Source organism: Eublepharis macularius, chromosome 2, assembly GCF_028583425.1.
Source record: "Eublepharis macularius isolate TG4126 chromosome 2, MPM_Emac_v1.0, whole genome shotgun sequence".
NCBI lineage: Eukaryota > Metazoa > Chordata > Lepidosauria > Squamata > Eublepharidae > Eublepharis > Eublepharis macularius.
Genome location: NC_072791.1, coordinates 69,384,174 through 69,397,842, shown reverse-complemented (window position 1 = coordinate 69,397,842; position 13,669 = coordinate 69,384,174). Strand labels below are relative to the sequence as shown.

Sequence of the window (13,669 nt, the reverse complement as noted above, 5' to 3'; positions counted from 1 at the left end):
CTGAAAGAAAGAAAGAAAGAAAGAAAGAAAGAAAGAAAGAAAGAAAGAAAGAAAGAAAGAAAGAAAGAAAGAAAGAAAGAAAGAAAGAAAGAAAGAAAGAAAGAAAGAAAGAAAAGTGATGGTTGTTGTGGATTTTCCGGGCTGTATAGCCGTGGTCTTGGCAAGTCCACGGCTATACAGCCCGGAAAATCCACAACAACCATAGTTCTCCGGCCGTGAAAGCCTTCGACAAAAGAAGTGATACTGGTTGGGAAGACAAAGATCTTGAATGACACTGTGTTTACATTTTTTTTAAATAAAATGTTATTGGTGAGTGGAAAAACAAAAGAAAATTTTCCAAATTTAACACATATAATCCCATTTTTTCCCCTTACTCTGTCCCCCACCCTTTTCCTCCCCCCTCCCTATTGACTTCCAACAGCTTTCCAACCCTTAACCCTTCTTATTACTTAAATCTATTTCATTTATATTTTCCTACCAACTTTAAATCATAATATCTCTTACTCTAAGCACATTCTTATTCTTTTACATAAACTCTATCAAACATACTATCAATATAGTATATCTCATATCAATATAACATAACAATATAGTATAATATATAGCAGGGATCGCACTATCTCTTACTTTAAACTTATTCTATTTCTTTTCTTTTAGGCATATACTCCATCAAATACACTATCAATATAGTATATATTATAGTAATATATTATGTATATATTGTATGCTATGCCACCAATGTAGCACAGCACACAACACCATATAGCATGACCACATAATATGTTATAATGTAAAGTCTGATCCACTAACCCGTTATTTTATGTTATATATCATATATAGTATACCTCATTGAGATATCTATTTACCCCTTCTCATTATCGCATATATTCATTGTAAAATTCCCTTAAATATTATATTAGCTTAGATTATAATTACATTCCCCCTAAATGGTAAGATCCCTTCTCTCTTCTCATTGCAACATTATTTTTTAAAAAAATTTCAAACTGCCACAGTTCTCCTTTTACATCCCACTTTTTTCCCAAAAATTGTTTCAATTTCCCCCAATCAACAATATATTGTCCTAGGTCAAGATCTTTAAGTTTCCTTGTCATTTTATCCATTTCTGCCATGTACAGCAATTTATAAATCCAGTCTTCTACAGTTGGTATTTCTTGTGTCTTCCATTTCTGCGCATACAAAAGTCTTGCCGCTGCAGTCATGTAAAATAACAATGTTCTATACTGCGTTGGAACTGCCTCCATTCCCAAGTTCAGTAGCAACAATTCTGGGTTCTTGTTTATTTGTATTTGTAAAATCTCATTTATTGCTTCAATTATTTCTCCCCAGTACTGTTTAGCTACTTCACATGTCCACCACATATGATAAAATGATCCTTCATGCTTTTTACATTTCCAGCATTTGTCTGACATATTAGTATTTCCTAGCGCAATTTTCTTTGGTGTTAAATACCATCTGTAAATCATTTTGTACACATTCTCTTTAATGTTCGTACAAGTTGAAATCTTCACTGTATTTTTCCATAGGTACTCCCATGCCTCCATTGTTATTTCTTTATGAAAGTTTATTGCCCACTTCACCATCTGGACTTTTACTGTTTCGTCCACCTTAAACCATTTTAAAAGTAATTTGTAAATCTTGGATATTTCTTTCTTGCCTTCTTGTAGTATCACTTCCTCTAACTCCGAATTTTCCAATCTTATTCCTCCTCTCTGGCAGTCCACATTATAAAGGTCTCTGATCTGTCTGTACTGGAACCATCCATAACAAGGAGACAATTCTTCTTCTGTCTTTATTCTCAGCTTTGAATGTTGTATTTGAGTAATCTCCTTGTAGGTTAGACATTGCTGTTCATTATCGACAGTTCTCGGATCTATTACTTCATACGGAACCACCCATGAAGGAATTCCATCTTCCATATACAACTTGTATTTCTTCCAGACCGTGAAGAGGCTTCTCCGAATATAGTGATGCAAAAACATAGAGTCCGCTTTTACTTTGTCATACCACATGTATGCATGCCATCCAAATATTTTTTTATGTCCCTCCAGGGCCAGCAACTTACGGTTTTTTAACATTATCCAGTCTTTCAACCATACAAGACATACTGCCTCATGATACAGTCTTATGTTGGGCAGTTGCAAGCCACCTCTTTCCTTAGCATCTTGTAAAACCTTCATTTTCACTCGTGGTTTCTTGCCTGCCCACACAAAATCTGAGATTTTCCTTTGCCATTTATCAAATTGTTTGGAGTCTCGGATAATTGGTATAGTTTGCAACAAGAACATCACACGTGGTAAGACGTTCATTTTTACTGCTGCAATTCTTCCCAGCCATGATAAATTCAGTTTGTTCCATTTTATTAAGTCTCTCTCTATTTGTATCCACAGTTTCTCATAATTATTTTTGAACAAATCTATATTTTTCACAGTCAGCTCAATGCCAAGATATTTTACTTTATTAGTCACCTCACAGTCTGTTATCTCCGTTAGCTCTTGCTGCTTCTGTTTAGTCATATTCTTACATAAAATCTTTGACTTCTTTTTGTTCACGTAAAATCCAGCCAAATCTCCAAACTCTTTTATTTTCTCTATTACCTTTGGCATATTTTCAATTGGATCCTCTACTATTAACATTATGTCATCCGCAAAAGCTCTGACCTTGTAAGAAAACTTTTATTTTCATACCTCGGATTGTGTCATCTTCACGTATTTGAATCATCAACATTTCCAAAATCAAAATAAATAACAATGGAGACAGCGGGCATCCCTGTCTAGTTCCTTTGCTGATTTTCAATTTTTTTGTCAAATCCTCATTCACTATGATTGCTGTACTCTGGTCGACACTGTGTTTACATTTTGAATGGGGTTCAGTTGACCCTTGCAGACACAGTTAAGAGCCTAGGGGTTATACTGGATCCAGAAGTGCTGCTAGAGAAGCAACTAAATGCAGCAGCAAAAAAGGGTTTCTCTCAACTCAGTCTAGCCTGGAAGATGGCCCCCTACCTTGACATGGCTGATCTGGCCACCTGGATTCAGGCCACGGTAACATCGAGACTAGACTACTGTAACAAACTCTGCATGGGTCTCTCCTCAAAGGCAACTCCAGACTCCAGCTGGTACAGAACATTATGGCTCGATTATTGTCAGGAGCTAGGTGGAGCATACATATTACTTCCATTCTGCAGTTACTTCACCCATCAGTTATGAGGCTCAATACAAAGTTCTGACCATCACATACAAAGCCCTTCAAGGTCTTGGCCCCTCATATCTGCAAGAACACTTCTCCCCTGTGCTCCGCAATGGCAGCTTCACTCATCCGAACATAGTTTTCTGAAGACACCACCCTGCAAATGGGCAAAATCAGCAGCTGCCCATACATCCTCTGTGTTGGCTCTCACCTTATGGAACAGTCTGCTTGAAGAGGTCAGGATAACTCCCATTGTCTTGGCTTTCTGCAAACTATGCAAAAGGGGTTTTTTTTTGACTGAGGAAATAGGTTAGTGCTGTAAGGAAATGGTTCAGAGACTGTAATAGGTAACAGTCCAGAGACTGTAGCCTATACTACCAAGTACTGTCTGTTGATGGAGATATGCTCTTAGTGGGTAATTTCCATATTGTTCAATATGTCATGTCAAACTACTTATGTTTTGGTTCAGCAAGGTCCATCTCTGTGTTCCTGTATTTGAATGTGTTTCTTTTCAGACTTCTCCAGTGCATATCCTATTGTATTTTAATGTCTCAGTTAATGATCGTACTGACTTACACTGTGTAATCTGCCTTGAGTCTCAGTGAAAAAGGTGAACTACAAATAAATAAATAATTCTTGCATAGTGGAAGACACTATACCCCAGTGCAAAAGAGAGAAATCCTTGACTCTCTGACAAGTTTTGCATTGGTTGTTGTGGGTTTTCCGGGCTGTACTGCCGTGGTCTTGGCATTGTAGTTCCTGACGTTTCGCCAGCAGCTGTGGCTGGCATCTTCAGAGGTGTAGCACCAAAAGACAGAGGTGTAGCACCAAAAGACAGACATTCTTTGCAGAACTGAAAATTCTGCCCATACAGTGTTATGACAACTACTTGAGAAGTTTTTAATTCAAGTTCATCCAAAAATTATCTTCCCTACACATGCAGATAGAGAATACCCTAAAATGGTAAAACAATAAGAGCATTAAAACGCCAGTTCTGAAAACATCTGTGAAACTGCCCCCAGAAAGGCAATTCTCAGACTGCTAGCTGGTTTCTGCTGACTTGATCCCTTGAAAGAAAGCCCATGAGAAGTTAGCCATGACAAATAGAACAGAATTGGTGTTTGTTTTGGCTACTGGTAAAACTTCAACTGGTCTTTTGATCATGTAATTCAAAAGGATTATCTTTGAAAAATAAAGTTTATATTGCACAGTCAGAAGTAAGCCTCATTTAGCTCACTCTGTTCTACAATAAGAGATTACATTTTACACTCTGACTTTTTCATAAGATCAAATGAATATTCCAACTCTGCAGTTATACTAATGGCTCTATAACCACACTTAACTGACAGACTGGAAATGGAACGTCCCAAAGCACATTTTCCATTCTGTTCTCCTGAAATACCAACCAAAAAGTTTTTTTTTAAAAAAAGCCCACATGCTGGCTCCCAATTCCGAACTCTTACATGACCTTCCCATCACTATCACATCCTATTGGGATGTCTTGCCCAATACACTTTCGTTGCAGTTGCCCAAAATAGCACTCTACCCAATACTAGGTGATTGTGTTTCTCTTACAACTCAAGCCAAACCAGAAGATTTGCCCAAAGATAACTGTGACTACCATCCCCAGAACACTTGGGAGGACAGAAAGGTTGGTGCTGACCCTTACAAGGGATCCAAGGTCACCCTGCACATTTCCATGCTAGAGTGGGAATTTATATGAACCTGGGATCCTACTCCAGCATTCTAACCACTACGCTTCAGTTCCTTTATGCGGACCTTGCAAAAAACGTTGGTTATTTTGGTGAGAATCAGTGTCTCACTGCATTTATCTAGTCATGAGCAAATATTACAAATAGCTGTAAACCATATAATTGAAATCTACAAGCTGACCATCTGTTTAAGCAGTCGCTCTGGGAGTACATGTAATAAAAAAGCTATCTGTAGGTAACAAATTCTAATTAGAAAATGTATTTCACATAACATTTACATGTTTACATTGGGCAAAATCAACAGCTGCCCATACATATGTATTCCTCTGTGGTAGCCCTCACTTTATGAAATGGCCTCCTGAAGAGGTCAAGAAAGCCCCCACTCCCCTGGCTTTCAGCAAGTTATGCAAAACTGCATTATTCAGGAGGGATTTCTTACACAGGAAATAGGGCTGTGCTCTAAGGAAATAGTTAAGAGAGATGTAGCTTACTACCCTGTACTGCCTGTTGCTGCAAGCAAGCTCCTGCTGGATAATTCCGTGTTGTTTAATACATCGTATCAATCTACTTAGGCCTTGTTTCAGCATTTTTTCCAGCTCTGATTTCTTCTTGTTTCCAAATGTCTGTTATCCTTACCCTGTTTTATATTGTTTATCAAATGTTCCAGTTGATAATCATACTGACTTATAATAGGTAATCCACTATGACTATTGATGAGAAAGGCAGACTAGAAATAATGTAAATAAAATAAAATAATAAAACAAATAACCAATATGGCCTGTATTGTAACCGACTGTAAAGAACAGACTGATCTCCTAGCAGGAACTGAACACTAGCCACTTGCAGTCTTCTAGACTAGGTCCAACAGTAAGCCCTTCTCCGGAAACAACATAAAAGAAGGAAGAAAACATTTATCTGGTTATTTGATCTCTGCCAAACTGCTTCCTAAGACATTTAAAATACTAATTATCTTAAGCAAGTCACCTAAAATAATCAGGCGGATATGGAGATACAACAAAGACTAAGCAAGAAATAGAATTGTAGGATTCCCACAGTAATCATGGTAACTCTGTAATTCACTTATCTGCCTTCTGAGTAGTAAGATACATTGCCAACAGTAACTGGTTTTGGCCCCATTTTACTATTTGATGAAGAGAGTACAGCAGCATTCAGGAGTCCCAATGTCTGAAAAAAAACCCAGCTCTGTTTCCCATGCCCCATAAAGGAAGCCTCCAAGAATCTCAAAGGGAAAGGATGTACAGTCCAAAGTCATTTCTAAATGTAGCCAGTCACTCATCACAATGTTAACTGTAACTCATCACATATTTGTTAAATTTCCCATAAATTAGCTGCAATAGTATTAAACCCAATTAGGGGGAGGGAAGAAATAGCTGACCAGATGCTTGGAACTTTGTGCTTATGTATTTCATTTACTAACAAAAGTATGATAGCCTTGAAAAAATCAAGGCATGGAACTGAAGCACAGAGATAAAAACAAAAACAGCACTGCCACAAAATTAATTTTGCATGTGGGTTCATTTAAAATACTCTCAGATATTTACTTGAATTCTGTAAGAAACTCAGAAGCTGTGCCAAATTACGTTATTCTCCTTTGCCTTTCCTTCCTGTTTTATTTTTAAGTTTGCTTCTAGAAACTCTGGGATACACAAAAAAAATGACTTCAATGGATTTTCTGCAGTTCTGAAAAGTGCAGGGTTTTTTTTTTTAAACACAGGAAAATCCCTACTAATACAATTTTATTCCAGGTTTTGTCAGTTGTTTGGTCACCTATATACTCCAATGTCATAAATGGAACTACAGACATTTAAGAATAGCTTGTTGCTATCAGCCTGGTATCAAATCCATTCTAGGGCTGAATGGCATATATACACCTGATTTTTTTTCTGAGTTACTTTCTTAAAAGGTACCAAAAGAGAGCCCTTCAAACAGCTTTTAAAACACATCCGAGTTTTAAAAAAAAACACAGTTTGAAGATTTGGCCAAGTTGAACTTAGCCTGCAAGCCAAGGATGTCCTGCTGCTGAGTGCATGTCATGAACATTACATGGAAGGGAAGGGCTGTGGCTCAGTGGCTGAGCATGTGCTTAACATACAGAAGGTCCCAGGTTCAATCCCTGGCATTTCTAGTAAGGATCAGGTAGTAGATGATATGAAAGACCTCTGCCTGAGACACTGGAGAGCCACGGCCAGTCTGAGTAGACATTACTGACTTTGATGGACCAATGGCCTGAGTCAGTAGAAGGCAGCTTCATGTGCTAATGTATATAGAATTAAACAGAACCCTAGCTGCTGACCAAAGGAATGAACATGATCCTACTAGTCTGTTTCACATTTACAATTAAAGCACTGGTGTGCCTATCTCTTGGTATTTTGTGTCTGATGGTACATACCTCATTCTCAGAAGCTGAGATCTCCCCGATCATGCCCTATTCAGAATAGTTCTATTTATTACATTTGTATCCATCCTTCCCCCAAAGAGTTCAGGGAAACAACAACAACTCTATAATGTAGTTTGGAAATAATGCTAGCTGAAACATAACCATTAAGATCCCTATATGCCTTTATGGAATTATCACAACTAAAATGTATTGTAGTTTTTGATTAATGAATGGTAATTTGGTTCAAAATCTCACTGCCTCTTCTCTAGTATAAACCATCATATGGCTATCACTCAAATGACTATACCGGAGATGTCAGGATTTCACAAGCCAAAGTTAAAAATAAACTGTACCTTTATGTTTCTAATTTTCGCCACTTTGTCTTCAACGTCGACAATCACTCTTCTTCCTTCTGCATTCTCTCTGAAAAAAATATTGAAAACATTAATTTTACAAAAAGAGATCTACAGGGGCATTTTTTCTGCATGGGACTGCATACTACTAGTGATCTGTGTTAAATATTATAATTAAGATCCAGCTAAATGCATGAGTGCCACTAGTTTAAACTGAGAGACCTAAGCATGTAATTAACACCCTTATTCAAAACAATAACCCCTACAGATCACTGTGGGGCAGATTCATATTTTGCAGTGCATTCTATTGGTGCAAGGAAACCTCTGCCAATGCAAGAGAGTTCTCCACTGGTGGAAGAACCTCTGACCTCAGTGTAAAGCTCCTTGCACTGACTCAATCTGCTATCCCTAGGTAAGCACAGTAGCAGGATATAAACCCCCCTCATTTTCCTATATATTACTATGTAATAATCTGTAGCCCTATTTTTTTAAACCATGAATTGTATAAAGACAAATCAGTATGTGACACAGCAACCCATATTCTATACTTAGATTTCAAAAGGTAGAAGAACATTTTCCAGCAATATAAATGTATTAGAGCACAACCCTAAGAAAGGCTGCATCCATGTATCACTGGATAGCATTGAGCCATTGTTATGATATAGTGATGATTTACAACTGGATTGCTTGGCAACATAGGAAAATCCAGTTGCAAATTACTGCTATTCCACAACAATAGCATAATAGCCAACAATATATGGATGCGACCCAGGTCTACTCAGAATTGCTACCTCATATTAATTATATGACACCCAACACTATTTTAAAAGGTAAGCCATTTTAGTACATAATTTGTGTTATATATCATTTTTATTATGCAGCTATTGGTGACTATACCCAATGCTGCTGTTCCACTGAACTTTGGAGTTGTTTTTCTTTAACAGTTAACAATGGCTCCAACATTGCAATTTTCATCTCAAAAAAACCTTGAGTAAGATCTCTCTATGCCTTTATGGAATTATCACAACTAATATGTATTGTAGTTTTTACATAAATAATATCTTTGTTAACCAGGCAGGCCTGAAAAGTATCAAAGCCACTGTTTGCAATGTTTAAAAATTATCTGAACAGAAAGGCTATTTTCCACATACAAATGATACATTCAGTGACAAACCAGACAGATGTATTAATAGCACTTTCCTACCTAAAATTTTACTTTCAAATAATTTGATCTTCATTACACTCCTGAATATTAAAGAATAGATAATTTTAGCTTTTAATGTGAAGGGAGATTTGAGCATGACTCTGTCATTTAAATACAACTAGCATATCTATATTTTTAGCTACTGTCAGAAGTATATTCTCAAGTGTACCAGCTTCAGCTGGTAAGAACTGTGGCCTTTCCCGGGCCAAAAAAACAACAACAATTTACCACAATGATGCATGCCATGGTAACATCTAGTTTAGACTACTGCAATGAGCTCTAATTTGGGTTTGCCCTTGAAGAATGTCTGGAAGCTACAATAAGTACAGAATACTCCAGCTAGAATTCTCACTGGAGTGGGTCATATGGACCATCTCTCTCCTGTCTTGTTCTACCTACACTGGCTCCCAATTTGCTTCTGGGCCCAATTCAAGGTGGTGGTATTGACCTTTAAAGTCCAATACAGCTCAGTGCTAGCATACCTCAACGACCTTCTACTTCAACATGAACCTACCGGACCACTACAATCATCTTTGGAGGCCTACTTCTAATGCCCCTGCCATCTGAGGCTGGACAGGTGGAAACCCAAGAAAGGGCCTTTTTGAAATTCCCTCCCCAGGAAAATTAATCTTTCTATCACTGTCTTGTACTGGCAGGTAGATTTTTATGCTGTGTCTGGTATCCCCTCACCGATTCTCACTGATCCTCTCATTCATATATTTTGTTTTATGTATATTTCTATGTGTTTTTAATTTTATGTTAAATGTTTTATTATTTACCATCTTGGGAACCCTTAAGATGTGTAGAAATGCAGTTTACAAATGTTAAAACACAGCAACAGATAGTGCAGACACACTTGTTGTAGTCATACCATCTAAGCTCCTCTCCTTCTCTCACATATATCCACCTGTAGGATTTTCTGCTCTCTACACCTTTCTGTGTCTTCCCAACTCCAAACTACCACATAAGCTCTCTCTTACAACTCATATTTCAGTTGGCCCTTTCAAGCACTGAATGAGAATGTTAGGATATACAGGATAAAGAAAACCCTACTACCTGTTACCCTAATTTGGGGGGGGGAGGGTCTCCTTGTGAGTTGGGGGAATTAGCATACAAGGAGAAGCAGCAAGAGGGGGTAACTGGGATCACCACCAATATAAACCTGGATTGTTTCCTTAGAGAACTCTCTGAATGAATCAAGCAGGTGTTCAACAAAACAGTTTTTATTAAGGGAGCAGTAAAAGAACAATTGCACAGAATACACACAACACAGAGAGGTCTAACTAGGAAATCAAGAAGGAAATGGGAAAGTAGTCTCAGGAAGGGCTATAGTTACCATTCTTGAAGAGAAAAGTTCCATAGAGGCAGCAGTGAAGATGACCAGTGCTTCGGGGAGAAAAGAGGGGAGGGCTCAGATGTATCTGAGGGTACATGCATGGGTTCAGAACACACACACACACCTATGGCTGAGGGCAGCCCAGATAAAGAGTAAAATGTACCCTGAGGCAGGATTGTGTCTTCTGTCCACAAGACAATAGCTTAATGGCTGTCTCTGAAGGTAGACAATGAGTTAGGAAAGGTATGATTATGTATATCTGGGAGGAGCTATAGATGAAAATAGTGACCGATGTCCTGTGATTACTGGAAGGGAAGAGTTATCAGGTCCCTGAATAACTCTGATTAGGAAGGTGGATGAAAGAAGGATGGAAAGGTGGGGGTGAAATAAACGTAGGAACTCTTGGAAGACCTCTTTTGTCTTAAATTTTTCACATCTCCGGGATGTAGGGCTGCTAGTCAGTCTTGCGTGTGACTCACATTTTAGTAATTTTCCAACTCCAGCTGGGTTGGAACCATTCTGCCTAACCAAGCAGTGTGTCCTGTGCTCAGGGCACATGAGGAAAAGGGGTTCATAATAATGTCATATTCATAAACTTTGCTTTCAGCATGAGGGATGGTATGACTGCTAACACTACCCTCCTCATGACTACAGGATAAATCATTGAGACAATATGATGGATTGGGACTTTTCAGAATCCAAGTATGCAAAAATATTTTTTTATTAGTTCAAAGTCTGAGAAACTGTTCTGAAAATGTTTTACCTACAACATAAATGATTATTTATTGATAAAAGATGAGTGGAAGAAATTCAGGACAAAGCCAGGCCTTTAAAAAAATTAAAGAAGTTACATAAACAAATGGAGACATTTGACAGAACATACTGAAATTTTCAATCTCCTTTACTCTTGCTGTTCTTCTTCTCACCAGAGGAGGCATTAGTTACTAGTTCCAGTTTTTCACTGTTTCCCATCATCCCCAGACTTCCCCAGTACACATGGTTTTAATTACCCTTTTGTTATACACAGGCACACATGCCTGTACAGTGCTCTTATGAGAACTGAATTTACAGTTTTGTAAATGTTCAGCAATAGTGATAGGCAGGTATGTGAAAGTAATGAACACCTAAATTCAACCCATAAGGTCTATAATGAGTCTTACTAAAAATAAGATTGAGGATGCAAGTGTGATTACACAGGGTTAAAACAAACCTGGGCACGTTAAAACCAAACTGGGCACTAGTGTTCCCAGTGTTTAAAAACAGGAAGATCTCTGTTACTGGGTACAAGGAGCATGGAAGCCCCCATTCTGTTTAAAAGCTTTTTCCACTGATTACTCCAAGGTAAAACTAACCGCATTCCTTGCAATTTGTCTGTTTATAGGCGAAAAGTAAGAAAACTATAAGACTGCAAAGTGTAGATCTTGGTATAAAGCATTTAGCCAACAGTATAAATCAAAGTTTGAAGACATAAACTTAGGATAGCTTGACTTGCAACAAGAGGCCTGGAGCTCTTCTCTTCCCATAAGATCAATCACTTTCCGCCAGCACAAAATTAAAGAGTTAACTTCCAAAGATGTAATTCTATTACATACTATTGTAAGAGCTGCCTCTTAAGAAGCATCATGAATTCATTCTATATTATAGAGTGCCTTCTGGGTGTTTCCAGACATATTTGGTCATGAAACAAAAGTCATGTATACACAAAACAGAATAAGCTCACAGAACTCTTCATCAAACTGGACGATAAAACAAAGGCAGGGAAGGAGTGGAGGATGTTTCAGGCTATGATCTTGAGGCCTTTTGTCGGTATTCCTAGCATAGTATAGTATCAATAATGCCGTATCATGCGCTCATACAATAGACTGGGGTTGGCACAATAGTGTGCACAGCCTGCAACACCTTCCCAGAGGTTTCTGAAATTAGCTTGATCTACGCAGAAAGAAAGAAAAGCATGTTTTTTCTTCAAACTTTTTGTTGATGTCACAAGCTAGCTCTTGTTGAGCACTCCAGCATTAGAATCCTTAGATCAGCACAGCAACCAATGACATAATGTAAGTAAAATGTAAAAGTTTACAATACAACTGGGGTATGATTTCTGTTGCTCGTCTGGAGTAATGTCAGTTACTCTTTAAGGAGGAGCCTGGTACATTTGTGCAACCCACTCCCACACAGCACTCAGAAAAGCAATGGGCATGCTACCTGTTAAATTACATTTCGTTAGGAACAAAATACTACAGGTTGTGTGAGAAAATGAAATACCTTCAAAACAAACACGCTGTTCAGGGAAGACACTTAAATCCCATACAACAAATCAGCAACTGCAGTGTAAAGCATAAACTAATAATCAAAACACTTAAATGATTAAACTCTCACCTCAAATCTTGAGATGAAAATAAGAAAGAAAGAGAGAAAATAGTTTATTCCGCAACCTTACATACAATTTCCTGGCAGCAAGACCCTCTGAATTCACTCCTGAATATACTTGAACAACAACAATAATAATAATGTGTATCACACTCTTTAAAGTCTTTTCTGACCACTGCATTGACCAAGCACATTATAGCCAATTTTAATCAATGCCACATCTTTATTTCCCTCACACATTCCAACTCAAGTCATGAAATACTCTGGGTATCATCCCACAGCATCGGGCTAATAAGATCCTATGGATCGCTCCACTGTGGCAAAGAACAAGATCTAGAGCATACAGGTTCCTCTTTGCCATCAGTCTAGCACTAGTTTCATTGGCTTTCCAAGCCCCCCCCCCCAATCCCGTTGGCACCAGAGCCGGCACATGGCAACCTGGCAGCCCTGCACAACTGAACACAACTTTGAGGAGAAAACATAACGGTCACGCACGCCTGAGCCTAGCACAACACCCTTATGGCGCAAACCCCCGTTTACGTGGGAACGGCGTGCTATTCTCCGTTTCTGCACACATGTACACACACGTCTCTTCCCTCACCGAACCCCCCCCCCCTTTCCCCACAGCCACCGCCCCACCTTTTGCTCAGAGGCCGGACCCGCAGCGCCACTTTGACATTCGCCATATCCCGTCTCAGCCGCAGGAAAAGGCTCCGCCACGCCAACGTCGCAGCCGCCTGAGCCCAAACTCCACATCACATTACTGACCCTCGGCAACAGCTGCACTTCGTGAGCCTCCCCGGGACTCCACATACGCACAGCCCTGGGCAGAGGAAGAGGGGCCCAACCCCGCCCAGCACGCTGCCTCTGAAGGGAGGGGCTGCCCGCCTGGGAAGAAAAAGGAAATGGGGAGGGGCGGCTCGCACTCTTTCTCCTTTCTTCGAGGAGCTGCAGTGGGAGGCTTGAACTTCTATCGCTGAAATTCCCTGAAGTGCGATAGTTTTCCACAGGTGACTGCAAACCCAGACTGGAAATTCTGTAATAATTCACGCCGAGCGAGAATTTCATTTCACTCAAGCATGTGCGCTTAAGAAA

General features: G+C 39.0%; 1 protein-coding gene across 1 annotated transcript in view; it reads right to left on the bottom strand.

Moving 5' to 3' along the window:
• The window catches only part of STARD9 (StAR related lipid transfer domain containing 9), a 162,407-nt gene extending 149,147 nt beyond the window's left edge, over positions 1–13,260 (bottom strand). The window contains exons 1-3 of the mRNA XM_054969940.1: positions 13,214–13,260; positions 7,671–7,740; positions 3,024–3,035 (exon numbers count right to left, since the gene is read on the bottom strand). Coding sequence (XP_054825915.1) covers positions 3,024–3,035; positions 7,671–7,740; positions 13,214–13,260 — 129 coding nt within the window. The remainder of the gene's footprint in view (positions 1–3,023; positions 3,036–7,670; positions 7,741–13,213) is intronic.
• Between the last annotated feature and the right edge of the window lie 409 nt (positions 13,261–13,669).